We start from the raw sequence: 19,193 nt of genomic DNA on the forward strand, positions 1-19,193 counted from the left end.
TGAGATGGCTAACGATCAAGATAGCGGGCTCAGCTCTGACAGCAATAAGGCTAACGGAGAGCTCTAATTGCTAAGCATCTTTTCAGAAATTAGTCGTTATTAATATTCCACATACTATCAGAGTTCTTCTGTTCAGTAAACATTTTTTTATACTGAAAAGAAACTCATCCAGCTGACATTTTCAGTGTCGCACTCTTTAAACGCACCTACCAGTAGCAGTAAGAGAATGTACTTAGCTGCACAAGACACAAGTGGAGCTTCATTTCTCGCTCGCCAGCGGACTAATGCTGGCGTACAGATCAATTACGAACACACAAACAGTGTAAGTGACCTTGTCATGTAGGCTGGAGATGCTTTGATACACATATACATTAATTTCTAGCTGTTTTATTTCGTTGAAATTCGTCGATATAACATACATCGATCTCCACAGATATCTAATTTTATAGTAACCTGCTGTTTGGTGTATGGGTGTGTTAGCCATACTGCAGTGATGCCAGTTTTTATTTTATAGAGGCGTGATTCTGCTAGTTGCGTGATTCTGTCGGAATTAAATCTTATATGCCTTTGAGCACGTCTGCCTACTGATGGCTTTGCCATTATTGTCTTCCAGTATAGGTCTTTGCGTGTAATCTGGTAAGGAGGTTTCTTCCGAATGTTTGCGATTATTAGGAATCTTCTCTAGATACATACAATGCGGTTTTTAAGTCTCAAGGTATCGTTGCTAACATCCTAACGTAACCTATATTCTGTGCTGCTCTATTCCCTTACAGCCTTTAGCATTCTCAGTGAGTATAGAGTTGGATATTCTGGAAACCCTTTGACGCACATATACATTAACAATTTGGTATTTATTTTGTTAACCAGCTACCCACTTCCTCACATCCAAAAGATTTACATACAGATTACTGTAAATAGAAAACTTAGCAGAAGTTTTAGTACGCTCGGAAACAAAAAAATAAATATTCTCGAACGTAATCTGTTATTAAATTTTGGATATACATTTACACACAGAAAATAACTCTTTCTCTACGTTTTTTGTGTATTTTCAATGACATCCAACTTAATTTTTAACTTACAATTAAGATAAACATTAGAACCATCTAATTCTTTCTCCACCCAGTAATTTGACAAATACAAAGAAACTATGTTATCCAATTCCAATATGTATCTATGTTTTTGGCTTCAAAATACCTCCTATATGACTTTAACATCTAGTTTCATTCCTTCTTGCGATTCTCCTAGCCGAGGATATTTGCGGATTTTAATTTCACCTCTTATTTCCTGCCTAAAGTATTGTTAAAACATTCCACATCTACCGGGGTTTACACTGATAGCTCTCCCATATAACAATCATGTGGAATTTCCAAACTTTTCTGATAAAGTGCCCATTAAATGTTCTTATTCCACGACTTCCTAACTTTAAAAATGACTCCTGTGTTACAAGATGCACAATGTTTGCGAAAAATTATAAAACATTTCCTATTTACCATGATCCATTGTACATCTATCGAATGATTGGGGAAGTTGGTAGTTGGATAACGGAATGTCCTATGTGCCATATTAACGTACATTTTTTAAAGATGTGAAGTGGATGGTCTGTTTCAAAACTCTTTCGTTATAAACATTTCTCAGCGAGTATGGAGGTAGAACGCTGGAAACGCTCTGACGTCCACATGCGTTAGTATCTTGTTGTTTATTCCGTTATTCAACTACCAACTTCCCCAATCATTCGAAAGATATACAATGTATCATCGTAAATAGGAAATGTTTTATGATTTTTCGCAAACTAATAATATTCATGTACACGCAAAAATCTCTCTCTTTATGTTTTTTTATGTAATTTTGGTAATATCCAACTTAATTTTTAATATTCTCACATAACCAGATAAATTATACCAAAACCCTCGAAGAGAATACAAGTATGACTACTTTTCTAAATGCATTTACGAATTAGTGTAATATCACAGTGATCTCTGACATACGGTGTACATAGCCCGTAACACATTGAAACATATTACTTGGAAGTGGAAATCATACTGAGTAGGTATCATGTAGTTGATAAATACACTCCTGGAAATTGAAATAAGAACACCGTGAATTCATTGTCCCAGGAAGGCGAAACTTTATTGACACATTCCTGGGGTCAGATACATCACATGATCACACTGACAGAACCACAGGCACATAGACACAGGCAACAGAGCATGCACAATGTCGGCACTAGTACAGTGTATATCCACCTTTCGCAGCAATGCAGGCTGCTATTCTCCCATGGAGACGATCGTAGAGATGCTGGATGTAGTCCTGTGGAACGGCTTGCCATGCCATTTCTACCTGGCGCCTCAGTTGGACCACCGTTCGTGCTGGACGTGCAGACCGCGTGAGACGACGCTTCATCCAGTCCCAAACATGCTCAATGGGGGACAAATCCGGAGATCTTGCTGGCCAGGGTAGTTGACTTACACCTTCTAGAGCACGTTGGGTGGCACGGGATACATGCGGACGTGCATTGTCCTGTTGGAACAGCAACACAACGAAAACATTTGGGGTTACACTTGTCTGGTATGCGACGTTTCCGGGCTGGGGAGCGGGGAGTGGGCGGGGGGGGAGGGGGGGGGGGGTGTCCACTAGGGGCCGAACCGCAAAATAACCCTGGTTTCGGTGTGGGGCGGTGGTGGAGTGGGTGGACTGCTGTGGCCTGTTGTGGGGTTGTGAACCACAAAGGGCTATGGCGGGACGAAGCCTCTCCGTCTTTCTAGGTCCCCGGTATAATACACACACAATAGACACACATCTTATCAGACTGATGGCGTAAGGGATTTCGCAAATGACGACAGGCACACATTTTGAACAAAACTCTATGCATTTCTCAGTTTACTTGTCGGTAGTTATAAATATGTTTGTCCTAATAATGTAAATTAATCAAGAATAGTAACTAGTCAAATAACTTGAAATTCACTAAAAGTTTATGCAGATACACATGTTTTCTTTTAATTTTTTTTCCCTCAAATGCCACATAATTTAAATAATATGACCAGAAATGAAAGAAATGTAGATTAGAAGTTACGTTTGAGCAAGAGTCGAACCGTGGCGTTATACACTTCCGTCTTAAGTAGCACCAGCGCTAAATCCAGCACCTACACACAGACACATAAGCTACGTAAGAGACACATAAAACTTCTCTAGAGATTTTCTCGGAATTGCCAGAGTAGTGCACCTTACTACTTACACACTGTGTTGTTTTAATGGTCTATTAAACGTGTACAGGTCTGAAGTAAATCTGTGATCCCAGCGTCGTGTCCTCCCCTTGTAAGTTGGATGCCAACAGCTACTTATGTACCTGGTCTTCCTTGCAGATATTGTCTCCTAGCCTACTTGATTATTAACTACAGTAACCATACTCGCTATGATGTAGTTTGAAAACCTACGCCAGCGCCGAAAAACTCTTTCAGTTTCCTTATGTTGTAAATGACTTTTATTTAAAATCATCCAGTGTGTGTGATGTGTTATGGTAACAACAGTAACAATGTGGTTTACACCATGCGACATCTAGAGGTAGCCCAATTGACCTATCTCCCCTCCAAAATTCAAACTTCCGGCCAGGGGGGCTTGGCAGGGGGGTGTGGCACTTTGCAGTCATCTTGAGTAACGGTACTCGCGTCATCAGCTAACGTCACAGCAGCCATATTGAATGACATCAATCGTGTCACAGTGCAACATCTTGGATAACAGTACATTGGGGTGAGGCCCTTGTTGTCTGCGAGAGGCCATGGATCAGAATGTCTTAATGTCAGTTTAGAACCTGACACAGACCTCGAAGTCGAGGCAGAAAAACAAAATGTTTGGCAGTGTACGAAGTGTGTTAGAGCAGAAAAATACAATGTTTCAAACAATGAGAAGGGGCCACAGGGGGCGTCTCTCGTGACTTACAGTTTGTCTGCAGGATACGATCATCCTCCTACAGTACAGGTCATGAAACTGGTCTGTGCAGTTGATCAGTACCTGTATATTTAATAGGATCGTCATATGTGCTCGATGCCTGCACGCATGCAGTATTTGTTTTCGATATATGGGGGGAGAGAGATGCAGTAAAATTCTTATATAGTTATCTATCAGATGAAGATAGTTGAGCTTTTATAGTTCGTAATTTTTCTCTTTTGGATGGCACAGAATAACGAAGATAGCATGTTGGGGAGATAGATGTGAATGGAAATGGATCTGTTGTACTTGTATGTAGTTTGGAGGTGCATCACAGTGCAGTAGCAAAAATCCTCGCCCTTTTCTCTGTTTCTGTTTCCATAAAATGGTCAAAATACAGTCCTGTTGCAGTAACGCAGCTTAGCCTGTTTCTACACGGTATGCAGATGGTTGTGGATACAGTTTCCTCCAACTTCTACTCAGTTCCGACTTACATAGGAACTATCACAAGCGCAAAGCTGCAGGGATGGTAGTGCAGAGTCTGAGAGCGCGGTTACATGATGCATAGGAACTACCTAAAACGAGGTTGGAATTTTACTGTAGCAGATAAGTTCGAGATATGTGACTCGTTTCTAGGTATGGTAGATATTTCTAATATTTCTGATTCACTAGTGGCTGTAATCATTAAAAGACATCTCCATAGGATCCAAGACAGGTATGTGCTTGAATGGAAGGACCTGATTCCAAATCGCAAATTCTAGCGGATAGCGTAGCACTAGAGATCTGAAAAGCTAGTGTACATTTATTATGAGCTCAATCAGCACACCATCTACTACTGTTTGTGATCCTTCTCAGTCAAGCATTGCCCATAGCCCATTTCATATATCACCGAGCCTCTGACATGGCATCCAGACAGAAAGCGTTACAAATACTGGAGAAATATCTAGTGGCGGTGGCATGAGGGAGCTGAAAATCCTGGTTTCATACCACTTTCCTTAGCCAAATTACTTTCTAAATTGGGTAATTTTGTTATGAGGTTTCACCGTCGGTGATGGGTAAGAACACTGTTGGTCTCATACTATATACTCCAGTGATCACTGTCACGGTGTTTGTCTGGACAAAAAACCTCCTCATTCAACATCATACCTATATTTGTAAAGTGGGTGTCGCTTTTAACATGGATACTTGTATACACCTGTAGAACCAAGACCGGTTGTGATGGTAATATGGTTGTGTTTTTTCTTAACATCTCGCTGTTTGTAAAACGACTATGCCTCGCTTTCTAGTACACAGTGGTACACTAGCAAGAAAACTTATTAGGCATGTCCACCCATCGTTGATTTTCGGTCAGTATTATTTCGTATCGCCAGAAATTACCTATTGATGAAGTATTATACTTAGTAGTAAGGGATGTGTGATAAGTTCACCTTGAGCATCAAGCTTACAAAGTATATGTTTGTGTTCCAACATGTGTAAAAAAATGGTTCAAATGGCTCTGAGCACTATGGGACTTAACATCTTAGGTCATCAGTCCCCTAGACCTTAGAACTACTTAAACCTAACCTAAGGACATCACACACATCTATGCACGAGGCAGGATTCGAACCTGCGACTGTAGCAGTCCCGCGGTTCCGGACTGCAGCGCCTAGAACTGCAAGACCACCGCGGGCGGCCAACATGTGCAAAGGAAGGAATGGATTTGATGTGGAATACTGTGATGGCGAAGGGAGGTGTATGTCAAGTCATAAGAATGGTAGAGATATTTCTATTTCCACAGCCACAGCAGTCAGCTGGGTGTATTTCCGATACTTCGCTCATTGTCGAATTTCATTCAACTGAAACGGGAATCCTAACATTTAATTGTAAATATAGCATTCAAATATACGTTTGACCGATTACGTAGCATAATTCTGTCTATGTGTGGTCTGTGGTGGGCATGATTCACGTTTCCCGTTAACGGCAGGATCTGTCAAAATGGAAAGGCCTGTTGGAATGCAGGAATGTAACTGTGTTAATTGTGTCGTCCTCTAGACGGCCTAACAGCGAACTAATACTTAGTATGTGTTGGGCAGCTTTCGTGATCTCGTGGAAATTTGAGAAGATTCAATATGGACATATGTTTGTGCTGGACCGTTATTCCATCCCATGTAGATTGTTCAGCTGATTGCTTTTGCACATTTCGCATGTTGATTTAGTTGAGGAAACATCACTTGTGCTGTGTGCATCTAGCAGGTGAAAGACTGGTGGAAGACAGGTTTGCTGCTTTTCTAGACATGAAAAACACCTTAGTTGACTTTGTATATTATAGGGATGATTTGGTATCTATTACACCACTGACATCGGTATTCGTGAGTGGAAATATCAGTTTGCTCTATTTTTTTCGAGTTTTCACGTAAAGGTCTTCACAGACGGGATAAGTATCTAGTTACTCAATGGTTTACAGCATGCTCCACCTGGCTAAAGTTTCGTGTTTGTAGGGGAATAATTTCCAGTCTGTATCTTAGAAATTATGTTGCATGAGCAGTCGGTAGGGTATTGCTATGTGCTTGATACCGAGAAGTATTGCGAAAATGATATGACATTCTGGCAAACCATGCGAAATTGCATATGTTCTTGTAATCTCAGAGTCTGGAGATGTGTGTAGAAAATCGAGTAAGCAAGCATTGTACCGAGGAGGAAACATCAGTTGTTTCACAGCAGTTCTGAGAGTGACTTCCATCCACTGTGGACGCTCTGGTCACGCATTGGGATGGGTGACCACCCAACCTCGGGGGAAATATCTAGTGTCATGAGTATACCTAAGGTGTATGTGCTTATGCTGTCCGCTGTCGCGGTATATGTACGAGTGTCTGGCGACCGATAGCTATACAAATGATGTAAAAACAACTACATAATATAGCAGTGCAAGTGTTCAACTGGACCTGCTATAGTGTACAAACAAGATGGGCAATACGGCTGTAACAATACGTCCCCTTATTGGCACCCCTAAGCGTACCCTCGTCTTTTCCTTGTTGTTCTATAGATAGTGATATTGATTACAGTACACCAACCCACGTCGGTGATGTCTTTCTAAACATTAAGTCCACACACAGTTCCGGACACCTGTCCTTCATAACACTTTTTTGAGAGAATCTCGGCAGGCTGAGGAGAATCGAGACATATAGCCGGTGTGAGTGTAGGTATACCATAACATTTTCGGGTGCTTACAAATATAAAAGACAACTGCACTCTTTGTGTAAAATGTGTATACTTTGCAGTGTAATGTTACTGTGGCTTATGTTGTGGCATGACCAGAGAAAATGAGTGTGTGTGCCCTATCGTGAGGGATGTATAGATTCAGCGTAATGATAACCACGAGGGCATGAGAGAGATTTTTACATGGAAAATTACATGTACTATAGATACTGAGATTCGTTTCAGAACCACAGCAGTCACAAGGAGACATTACCTGTAAACCGATCGGTGTCAGACTACAGCAGCTATCATAATATTTAATTGTAGTTATGCTGGTAAATATGTTCCTGGTTCACAATATTCTTGTGAGTCTTGTATATATTTGGTGATCTGTAGACACCTTTTGCTGGGTTTAATTGCCGATGCAATATTGCGATGTCTAAAAAATAGTTTTTGCCACTGAAAGTCTCGTCTCCCAGAAAAAAAGCACGGACAGTGCTCCCACACCAACAGCAGCAGCAATTTAACAGGTAAATTCAGTGATGGACAGGCTGTCCAGTTAGGATTGCTAGGAAGAATGTACCCTGTGTTATTCTGGGAAGTATTGCAGCATCTCTCTCGGCACTGGACCCGCACCACAGCTATACGTAATCGCGCCAGCAATGGTTCCTAGGTGAACATGCGTTTTGATAGGTATTTCTCGGGTGTCATGTATGAAAGAGATGCCTCATCCTGGCGGGACCCAAAATGACACCTACATGTGGTTTGGCAGCTGACAGCTGCATCATCACTTTGCGGGGACTGCCGGTGCATCCCGACTCCTCAGTATGTGTACAGAGTCGGCAGCATCAGGCATCGAGTGGCGAGATGTGTTTCTTGCTAGCCATCTTTTGTTTAAACTATATTCCATCGATTTCACTGACCAATAGGACGCTGCAAATTAAAAAAAAGCTACCCCATATATGTGAAGAATACCGATTCAAATAATTTGTATACATGTTTTTATACGAACGTGGTGTTAGCCGTACAATAGTTAATGGGAGGGTGTGTGTCAGTGGGTGACATGGAGCAGAACAGCAGGTTAAGTGCAGAACACTAGGTACATTTGCATACTTTTTATGTAAAATGCAGTACAGTGGTCTACAAATAAGAGTGCGCCAGAAATGGCGTTCAAAAGCACGTGAAATTCGAAAAGTGTACCAGAAAGTGGTAGGAGGACATAACTGATTACAAAATATGGTATCAAAGGCGGTACAATATTTTAAGGAAATGGTGTGACATGGGAAACCACTTAACAGGACAATAGGTTAAGTGCCGACAAAGGGTCAAACATTTAAGTTAAGACACCTAGAGTACCATGCCTTACATTAGGTTATGCAACATGTTTCCTCCTTTTAATTACTTGTTACAAGACCTACATGATTCCAAATAGCAGAGATTGATGAGTAAGAGTAATCCAAACCCCACACACTTGATGGCAGTGCTACCTCTAATTATTTACATAAAAACTGGAAATAAAGACTTATGTACAGCACAGGCAGATCCATTTCTCGCTAATCACTAGGAAGAGGTGGCGCTCAGATAGGTTAGTGGAGGTAGCTATGGTGTGTTGCATTGTCCTCATGGAATTTGAACTTCCCGCGATTTTTGGGGAGGAGTGGGGAAGGGGGAGGGGAGGGGTATACCAGTGCATGAGAGGTTAATTAATAGATCAATTTAATTAAGTAGTGAATGAAATTGATAAGAGTGAGAGGGGCCTATTCCAATAACTCAGACCTGAAAGTGTACCTGTAGCAGCAAGGGGGGAGGTTTTCTGAGTAGGGGGAGTAGGAGAGGGTGGGGGAACAATAAGTTAAGTGCCTGTCGATCAAAAGGAAGAATCCTTGTAGCAGAACAATAGGTTAAGGACCTGTCAATCAAAGCAGAACAATCGGTTTGCCCCTGAGTGCATACCTGCCCCTGATATAGGCAACCCCGACCAAAATGTGCCACCACATACACTGTTCCACTACTCCCGACTGTGGAGAGATGCAGCGATCTTTCTGGCTAAGGCAGGTTTTGGTAAACACAGACATGCAACAAAAACTATCTCCATAAATGGGTATTACCTTACTGAAATATAGCCGTGAATGACAAAAATCTGGGTGTAGAATATCGTCGATCTAACAGTGTGCTATAAGGGCGCCAAGGATAACAACCAAAGGGGTAATGCAATGAAAAGATATGGCACCAGAGACCAACACTCCTGATTTTTGGGACCTGTGGCTGGTGAAAGTCACGTTGTTATCCCACCGCTCTCTACAGTGCTTCCAGATTTTCCCTTCTCATCAGGACTCTTTTTGAAGCAGGACTCGTCACTAATGAAAATTCTACGCCAGTCAATGAGATTCCAGATGGAACAAATGTCTTCAGATGCCCTGGATAGCTGTGGAATTCCAACATCCCTTTCGCCTGTCAAATGGTCTGACAACCGCACGTGATTGTATGGGGCGCCATATCTTTCACTGCTGGAACCCTTTGATTGTTATCCGCAAAATCCTTACAGCACAGCTGCACGTCGATCTTATTTGGACGCCCCGTGGTCTTGCCCTCATGGCAAGCTGTCCTGGGCTTATATTTCAGCATGATAATGCCAGTCTGCACAAACGAGAATTTCAACTGCATGTCTTCATGCTTGTCAAAACCTAACTTAGCCAGCAAAGTCGCCGCATCTCTCCGCAATTGAGAACGGTCCAAGTATTATAGGCAGGGTCCTTCAACCATCCCAGGATTTTATCGATCTATCAATTGTACAGAATTTGGCATGATATCCCCCAGGAGGATATCTAATAACTTTACCAATCAATGCCAAGCCGAATAACTGCTTGTATAAGGGCTATAGATGGACCTGTATGTTAATGGCTTGCTCTATTTGTGAAGCACTTTCTCTTGAGTAAATGACCCAAGTTTTCTAAAATAGTAATCATTTGTTTGTCTGTACATGTATATCACATTTCCCGATCTTCAGCATATGCAGATAGTTCTTTAATGGTGCATCGTTTTCTCTTTCTTTCCTTTTTTCCCTTAGAGTGTATCAAGTCCGATTAGCATGTGATCTAAACCGCCATCTTCTGGAGAATTAAATACTGGACTCTTGTGTTGGAGTGCATCCATTCCAGGTAATGGGACTGCAACTGGTAATAAAGCTATATTCTATCGTAGTTGAAATCACTTAGCTTCGACATTTGTTACATGATCTACCAAACATCAGTGTTCACAGTTATATTGTGAATTATCTCTGGGATGGATGACTGTCTACTCATCTTAAGCAAACCAGTTTTGGATATAGCACCTTCCCAGAGATTTTTTTCAAGTGCTAAGAATATGGAAAGTTACAATGCTCGTAAATATGAGACTGCAAACAACAACTAAACACCCCTAGAGGACCTGACTGTCTTACTGACAGAGATATAGAACAAATTATGCCTTCCTGGTACATACTCTCTGCGAATCCAGAACCGCTTCTTCCTACATTTAACAACCGTAACCGCCGCATCCAAGCTTTGCACGCACTCAGCGAAGACGTAAATGCAATGGTCTTGTACTAGCACCAAAAATTCTCAGAACTTTTCCTAATTATATCTGCCGACACTGGCTTATTCGTGTCAAGTAAACCGGTCTTTCAGAAGTCAACGTACTTCAGTTGGTGGAATTTATAAAAACGGAAATAGACACCGCACTTGTTTGACAGAACATCCGCTGTGATAATAAAACGTTAACTTACACTCCCACGGCTGGAGCCCTTCACGTACTCCCTAATCAGAAAAAAGACGTTAGCCAATGCAATAAAAATTACAGTCCATTTCGCGTCTTTTGCGAAGAAAATACCCATTGGCTCCAAGAATGTAACAAAATTACTGACGCCACCGAACGAAAACAGAAACTGAAAGCAGTAAAATATGTTTTTTATGGCAAAACAGACAACACAAAGTGTCAGATTGTGAAAAGAAGGGTACAGCATTTTTTGGTGGCTGTAAAAAGCCGCATAACAAATCGATATGCGTCGAAAATACGGCGTGTGGGACCAGAGCAGCACAGAGCAACGTCTCTGCTGTTAGTAAAATAGACGCAACTACCCCTACCCCTACTTGGGTTCCCGCTTCACCTTCACTGTCTTGCGTTCGCATCTTGCGATGGATATCAACTACTAAAAATCTTGATGTTCAGATTCACGTATTTTGTAATGCTTCGGGGTTCTCTACATCCTTAGTGTTTTACACGGAAACACAGCGATTCGTTTAGCCTGTTGTAAGAACACACTTGCCCTGTCAGAAAGATAACACTGCCACGTCTCGAATTTCTAGGTGCGTTTATGGGAGAACGATTACTTTGATATTTCTGTACAGCTGCAGGGTACGACATTAGTCACTCAGTGTTGTGGACGGACGCTACAGTGACCTTACACTCGATATACAGTGCTGATAATCGATGAAAGAATTTCATCTGTAACAGAGCGACAGAAATTCAAACATATAAGTCGCCTAGTCAGTGGAGACTTTCTCCTGGACATGATAACCCCGTGGATCATCTAATACGGGGCCTTCTGTCGATCAAATCCAATTTGGGCATGTTTGGTGGAAATGACCACCATGGCTTGTAGAAGAATATTGACCCTCTGGTACTCCAAATGTGCGTCATGACCTCCGAGGTGAGAGAAATAACTTAAAACATGTGATGACACTTACTATACTTCCCAGCCCCATAGACATTTCCGAATTCAATTCCTCTTGGAGACTACAATAGGCCGGATCCTTCGCTTCTCACGTAAGATTGATCACAAGGATAAACTTGCTGGAGAGTTGACTGCAATCGAGCTCACAAAAGCACACACCTACTGGATCAAATGTATCACGTATGAAATCCATGCACAGACGCAAGACTCTAAAATTGAACACTTCATCTATTGACTGAAGATGAACTCCTTCATCTAGGAGGCAGATTACGGTTTGCAGATCTCATTAGTAACCAATACTCCTTGACACATCACTTCGCTTCACGATGCTCGTCATCTTGCCAACACGTATTGATCTTTAGCATGTCAGTGTTCAAATTGTTTACGCAAACTTCAAAAAGAATTTTTGATGTTTAAAATTCCTCAAACCATTAAAAATATCGCGAACACATGTTTTCCATGCAAGAACATGATGACTCCAAGAGGACAAAAAATTGAAGCACCTCCTCCCACACCTGCAGATCGAATGAGACCACCCAAGACTTTCACTCTCCCTCGCAGGTCCTCTCTAAGTCAACATAGGCGTGAGAATAGTCGTGGCCTATGTAACACTATTCACATGCGCAGCAACAGGCACACTACACGTCAAACTCTGTTCCAATATGAATATCGACACATTTTTTTATGCTTTTACAGAGATTTGCTAGTAGAAATGGATTGTCGTACCATCTACACAGATAACGCGAAGGCCTTTCAAGTCACCTACACACAATGGTCAGAACCATGGAATTTACTGACCACCTCAGAGACCTATCGCTTCCTAGCCAAATGGAAATCACTTGGAATTTCACTGCACCAAGGGTGTCTTGGTGGGGAAGTGGTAGCACCGTCGAGTGATGTTTAATGAAAGTGTCAGGATGATCAGGACTAACTGCAGAGCAGTTCTACACTACCTTGGTCATGATCGAAGTTGCAGTAAACTCAAAGTCTAATCTTCAGGAGATGACATTGAACTGTTGACACCGGTTGACTTTTTGGTCAGTGAGGGACTGAAAATTGTGCCAACTGTACAAGAATCTACCACCACGCACAATCTGACAAAAAATTTTGAACTACGGCAGAAACTAGCAGACGACTTCTGGAAAAGATGGACCAAGGAATATATTCTCGAACTTAGGAGCTTTCACGATTTAAAGGCACATAAGTAACATACATTTGTTTCCTATCTGGTGACCTGACATTGATTCAAGAGGACAGACGCCCGCGACATGTCTGGAGGAAAGGGAAAATAGAAATATATGTACAGGGAAGAGATAACAAAATAAGAAAGACAATACTGCTTACGTTATTAGCAAACCAAATAGCTCGTCCAGTGCAGATGTTCACCCACCCACCCAACTGGAGGATAAGCAGGGTTGGACGATGCTGCAAATTGATGTAGTCAATTTATATCAATGATTTAGTATTGCTGAATCCTAAGATCACTTGTTTTAAGCACTTTAGTTATACGGGATGGTTCAGCTGTCCCAAGCCGACCGCAGTGGCCGAGGGGTTCTAGGCGCTTCAGTCCGGAACCGCGCGACTGCTACGGTCGCAGGTTCGAATCCTGCCCCGGGCATGGATGTGTATGATGTCCTTAAGTTAGTTAGGTTTAAGTAGTTCTAAGTTCTGGGGGACTGATGACCACAGATGTTAAGTCCCATAGTACTCAGAGCCATTTTGAAATATAAATTATATGAACAGAACCTTTTTGTACGAAGTTTAATGTAGTTAAATATTGAACTGGAGTATGTTATCGCTGAATGTCATGGATATCGTTTGAAGATCACTTTTGTATGTCTCCCTAGAATATGGTTCAAATGGCTCTGAGCACTATGGGACTTAACATCTGAGGTCATCAGTCCCCTAGAACTTAGAACTACTTAAACATAACTGACTTAAGGACATCACACACATCCATGCCCGGGGTAGGATTTGAACCTGCGACCGTAGCAGTTGCGCGGTTCCGGACTGAAGGGCCTAGAACCGCTCGGCCACCGCGGGCGGCTTCCTTGAATAAGTCGAAAATTACAGCCTCTAGCGAAAAGCGATCTAGTAGAAAATTTATCTACAGAAAATTTCGTACCATGATGGCATCTTATTTTTTCATAGGACTAGTAGTTTGTGCACAGCCAACGAAAGAATATCAAAATCTAATTCATGCTATTTGAAGGGATTGTGGGTTGCATAAAACCCAGATGTATGGGCAGCTGAATAGTCCGTTATGTGACTTGTGACTGGTAAACAACTTGTTGTGTTAGATTGCAAATCGCTACCTAGCAGTGCCATTCACAACAATGAAGGGAAAAAACTGTAGGAGAAAACACAGATTCGTATACATTCAATAAATTAATAAGAATTTTGGGTGGGTTTCTCTGAGATAAAGAAGTTGACATGGGAGTGAAAGTTATGGCGGGAAGCATCAGAATGATGAAAGAAATTAAAACTTTTTGACTATCCTTGTAGTTTACGGTAATCTAACACAGAATTTTGTAAATCATACAAAACTATAAGCGAATGACACTTGCAGAACTCTTGTTCTGTGTGCGCAGTGTACCCTGGATTCCATGGCAGCAGCTCCTCCAGAGAGGGCGTCTGTGGCGGCGGTAGAAGCGGCCAGCGACCTGGGCTACCTGCTGAAGCCGCTCCACTGGGCGGCCATCATGAGGCATCCGCGCAGCCCCGCTGGCTCCGCTCCTATTTTCCGACTGTGCACACTCGTCTTCGCGACCGTCTGCTTCACCTTCTTCTGCTCTCAGATAGTCGTGATGTGCCGCGAGGGCACCGCGGACCTGGACGTCTTCACGCTGACGCTCAGTGTGGCAGACACCACCGCCATCTGGCTCGTCCGCCTGCTGCACATCGCTGTGCGCGAGCGCGACTTCCAAAGACTCGCTGTTCAGGTCAGTATCGGAACAGTGTATGGGAAGGACCAGTCATTCTCAAAAACATTGGATACTGGACACGAGTTTGGGATAAGTTCTTGTACTGCAAACCGTATTTAGGTTTTTCATGGTTTCCATATGTTGTTACATTGACTGTACAAAAAAAACACTCCTGGAAATGGAAAAAAGAACACATTGACACCGGTGTGTCAGACCCACCATACTTGCTCCGGACACTGCCAGAGGGCTGTACAAGCAATGATCACACGCACGGCACAGCGGACACACCAGGAACCGCGGTGTTGGCCGTCGAATGGCGCTAGCTGCGCAGCATTTGTGCACCGCCGCCGTCAGTGTCAGCCAGTTAGCCGTGGCATACGGAGCTCCATCGCAGTCTTTAACACTGGTAGCATGCCGCGACAGCGTGGACGTGAACCGTATCTGCAGTTGACGGACTTTGAGCGAGGGCGTATAGTGGGCATGCGGGAGGCCGGGTGGACGTACCGCCGAATTGCTCAACACGTGGGGCGTGAGGTCTCCACAGTACATCGATGAAGGTGCACGTGCCCTTCGACCTGGGGCCGGACCGCAGCGAAGCACGGATGCACGCCAAGACCGTAGAATCCTACGCAGTGCCGTAGGGGACCGCACCGCCACTTCCCAGCAAATTAGGGACACTGTTGCTCCTGGGGTATCGGCGAGGACCATTCGCAACCGTCTCCATGAAGCTGGGCTACGGTCCCGCACACCGTTAGGCCGTCTTCCGCTCACGCCCCAACATCGTGCAGCCCGCTTCCAGTGGTGTCGCGACAGGCGTGAATGGAGGGACGAATGGAGACGTGTCGTCTTCAGCGATGAGAGTCGCTTCTGCCTTGGTGCCAATGATGGTCGTGTTTGGCGCCGTGCAGGTGAGCGCCACAATGAGGACTGCATACGACCGAGGCACACAGGGCCAACACCCGGCATCATGGTGTGGGGAGCAATCTACTACACTGGCCGTACACCTCTGGTGATCGTCGAGGGGACACTGAATAGTGCACGGTACATCCATCGTTCTACCATTCCTAGACCGGCAAAGGAACTTGGTGTTCCAACAGGACAATGCACGTCCGAATGTATCCCGTGCCACCCAACGTGCTCTAGAAGGTGTAAGTCAACTAGCCTGGCCAGCAAGATCTCCGGATCTGTCCCCCATTGAGCATGTTTGGGACTGGATGAAGCGCCGTCTCACGCGGTCTGCACGTCCAGCACGAACGCTGGTCCAACTGAGGCTCCAGGTGGAAATGGCATGGCAAGCCGTTCCATAGGACTACATCCAGCATCTCTACGATCGTCTCCATGGGAGAATAGCAGCCTGCATTGCTGCAAAAGGTGGATATACACTGTACTAGTGCCGACATTGAGCATGCTCTGTTGCCTGTGTCTATGTGCCTGTGGTTCTGTCAGTGTGATCATGTGATGTATCTGACCCCAGGAATGTGTCAATAAAGTTTCTCCTTCCTGGGACAATGAATTCACGGTGTTCTTATTTCAATTTCCAGGAGTGTATGTATATAAAAGTTGCAACAACATAATGGAGAGGAGAAAAAAGTGATCCTTCACAGGTTTACAGTACATATGACGTTATTTTTGTGATTAAAAATCAAGCAAATTTAGAAAGAGCTTGGTAGCATGAGCCCAAGACCTTATGCTGCATCCCCTCTGGCCTGGATGCATGCCCTTTTCGGTTGGGAAGAGTGCCATAAAGATGTTGTACCCTCTCCTCAGACAAGTACGCCCACAACTGTTGTTGCTTGTCGTTAGTATCCTAGGTATTGACACAGGGGCATCTAAGCTGATCCCACACATTTTCTATCGGGAGCTGTTCCGTGTATCTTGTAAGTAGGTTGTCTAGGTTTTTATGTTGGTAACGCCAAGTAGCGCTCTGTATGAAAATCACTGACTGTGCTGTGTGCAGTCTGTGGCTGCTTTGCATTGTTGCAATAGTCGCTATTGTAGTGTTGTGCAGTTGGATGTGAACAACGCGTAGCGATGCGCTGTTGGAGGTGAGCCGCCAGCAGTGGTGGATGTGGGGAGAGAGATGCCGGAATTTTGAAAGCGGATGATCTGGACGTTTGTCCATCAGAGACAGTAAATTTGTAAGACTGGATGTCATGAACTGATATATATATATTATGACTTTTGAACACTATTAAGGTAAACACATTGTTTGTTCTCTATCAAAACCTTTCATTTGCTAACTATGCCTATCAGTAGTTAGTGCCTTCAGTAGTTAGAATCTTTTATTCAGCTGGCAGTATTGGCGCACCCTGTTTTGCAGTAGTTCGAGTAACGAAGATTTTTGTGAGGTAACTGATTCATGAAAGGTATAGGTTATTTCTAGTCACGGCCATTCTTTTGTAGGGATTTTTGAAAGTCAGATTGCTGCGTTGCGCTAAAAAACATTGTGTGTCAGTTTAAGCACAGTCATTTATATTTTTTTTTAAGGGGACGTTTCATAATCTATCTGGCCGCAGTATCACGTCAATACCACAGAAACAATTCACAGAGTCACGTGTCAAGTGCGGACGAGCAACAGAAGCTGCAAAGAAAGACATAGGTACAAAGAAGATAATTTCAAAGAAACAATGGGTAACAGAAGAAATATTTCAGCTGATCCATGAAAGAAGGAACAACAAAAATGTTCAGGGAAATTCAAGAATACTGAAATACAAGTCGCAAGAAATAAATGGGAAGCACAGGGAAGCTAAGACCAAACGGCTGGATGAAGAATGTGAAGTCCGAAATGAAATGATAGTTGGAAGGACGAGTAGGCATACAGGAAAGTCAAAACAGTCCTTCGTGAAATTAAAAGCAAGGGTGGCAAAATTAAGAGTGCAGCCGCAATGCCATTGTTAAATGCAGAGGAGAGAGTGAATAGATGGAAAGAGTATATTGAAGGGCTTTATGAGGGGGACGAGTTGTGTGATGTGATGGAAGAAGAAACAGGAGTCGATTTAGTAGAGATAGGGAATCCAGAATTAAAATTTAAGAGAGGTTTTGACGACTTAAGATCAAATGAGGCAGCAGTGATAGATAACATTCCACCAGAATTTCTAAAATCATTTGAGGCAGTGGCAACAAAACAGCTATTCACGTTGGTGTGTACAATGTATCGTCCACAGCATTCCGAAGACTACAAGTCTCCACAGCATTCCGAAGACTACAAGTCACATACAAAAATAATATACAGAAGAATGGAAAAGAAAATTGAAGATGTGTTAGATGGCGAACAGTTTGGCTTTACGAAAAGTAAAGGCAGCAGGGAGGTAATTATGACGCGGCTGATAATTAAAACAAAACTAATGGAAAATCAAGACACGTTCATAGGATTTTTCGACCTACAAAAAGCGTTCGACATTGTAAAATGGTGCAAGATGTTCGAAATTCTGAGGAAAATAGAGGTAAGCCAGAGGGAGAGATGGGTAATGTACAATATGTACAAGAACCAAGAGGGAATAATAAGAGTGGACGACGAAGAACGAAATTCTCGGATTGAAAAGGATGTAAGACAGTGACGTAGTCTTTCGCCCCTACTGTTTAATCTGTACAATGAAGAAGCAATTACGGAAATGAAATAAAGATTCAGGAGTGGAATTAAAATTCATGGTGAATGGGTAACAATGATACGATTCACTGACATTGCTACCCCGAGTGAAAATAAAGAAGAATTACGGGATCTTCTGAATGGAATGCACATTCTAATGAGTACAGAATATGGAGTGAGAGTAAACCGAAGAAAGACGAAAGTAATGAGAAGTAGCAGAAATGAGAAGAGCGAAAAACTTAACATCAGGATTGATTGTCACTAAGTAGATGAAGTTAAGGAAACCTGCTACCTAGCCAGAAAGATAACTAATTGCGGACGGAGCAAAGAGGACATCAAAAGTAGATTAGCATAAGAAAAAAGAGCCTTACTGGTCAAGAGAGGTCTACTAGTATCAACATAGGCCTTGATTCGAGGAAGAAATTTCTGAGTTATACGTTTTGAGCACAGCATTGTATGGCAGTGAAACATGGACTGTGAGAAAACCGGAACAGAAGAGAATCGAGGAGTCTGAGATGTGGTGCTACAGATGGATGTTGAAAATTAGCTGGACTGATAGGGTAAGGAATGGGGAGCTTTTGCGCAGAATCGGAGAAGAAAGGAAAATATGGAAAACACTGACAATGAGGAGGGACAGGACGATAGGACATCTGTTAAGACATCAGGAACTGGCTTCCATGGTACTAGAAGCAGCTGTAGAGGGTAAAAACTGTAGAGGAAAACAGAGATTGGAATTCATCCAGCAGATAATTGAGGAAGTAGGTTGCAAGTGCTACTCTGAGATAAAGAGGTTGGCACAGGAGAGAAAGTCGTGGTGGGCCGCATCAAACCAGTCAGAAGATCGATGACTCAAAAAAAGGAAAGGTGGGAGAGCTGA

The 19,193-nt window shown here is 43.0% G+C and overlaps 1 protein-coding gene across 1 annotated transcript in view; it reads left to right on the top strand.

Annotated features, from left to right (window-relative positions):
• The first annotated feature begins 226 nt into the window (after positions 1-226).
• Positions 227-19,193, top strand: part of LOC126278846 (odorant receptor Or2-like) — a 60,137-nt gene continuing 41,170 nt past the window's right edge. Inside the window, exons 1-2 of the mRNA XM_049979122.1 lie at positions 227-322; positions 14,398-14,748. Of these exons, the coding sequence (XP_049835079.1) occupies positions 227-322; positions 14,398-14,748 (447 nt within the window). The remainder of the gene's footprint in view (positions 323-14,397; positions 14,749-19,193) is intronic.

The sequence above is a fragment of the Schistocerca gregaria genome, chromosome 6, assembly GCF_023897955.1.
Source record: "Schistocerca gregaria isolate iqSchGreg1 chromosome 6, iqSchGreg1.2, whole genome shotgun sequence".
NCBI classification, from domain to species: Eukaryota; Metazoa; Arthropoda; class Insecta; order Orthoptera; family Acrididae; genus Schistocerca; species Schistocerca gregaria.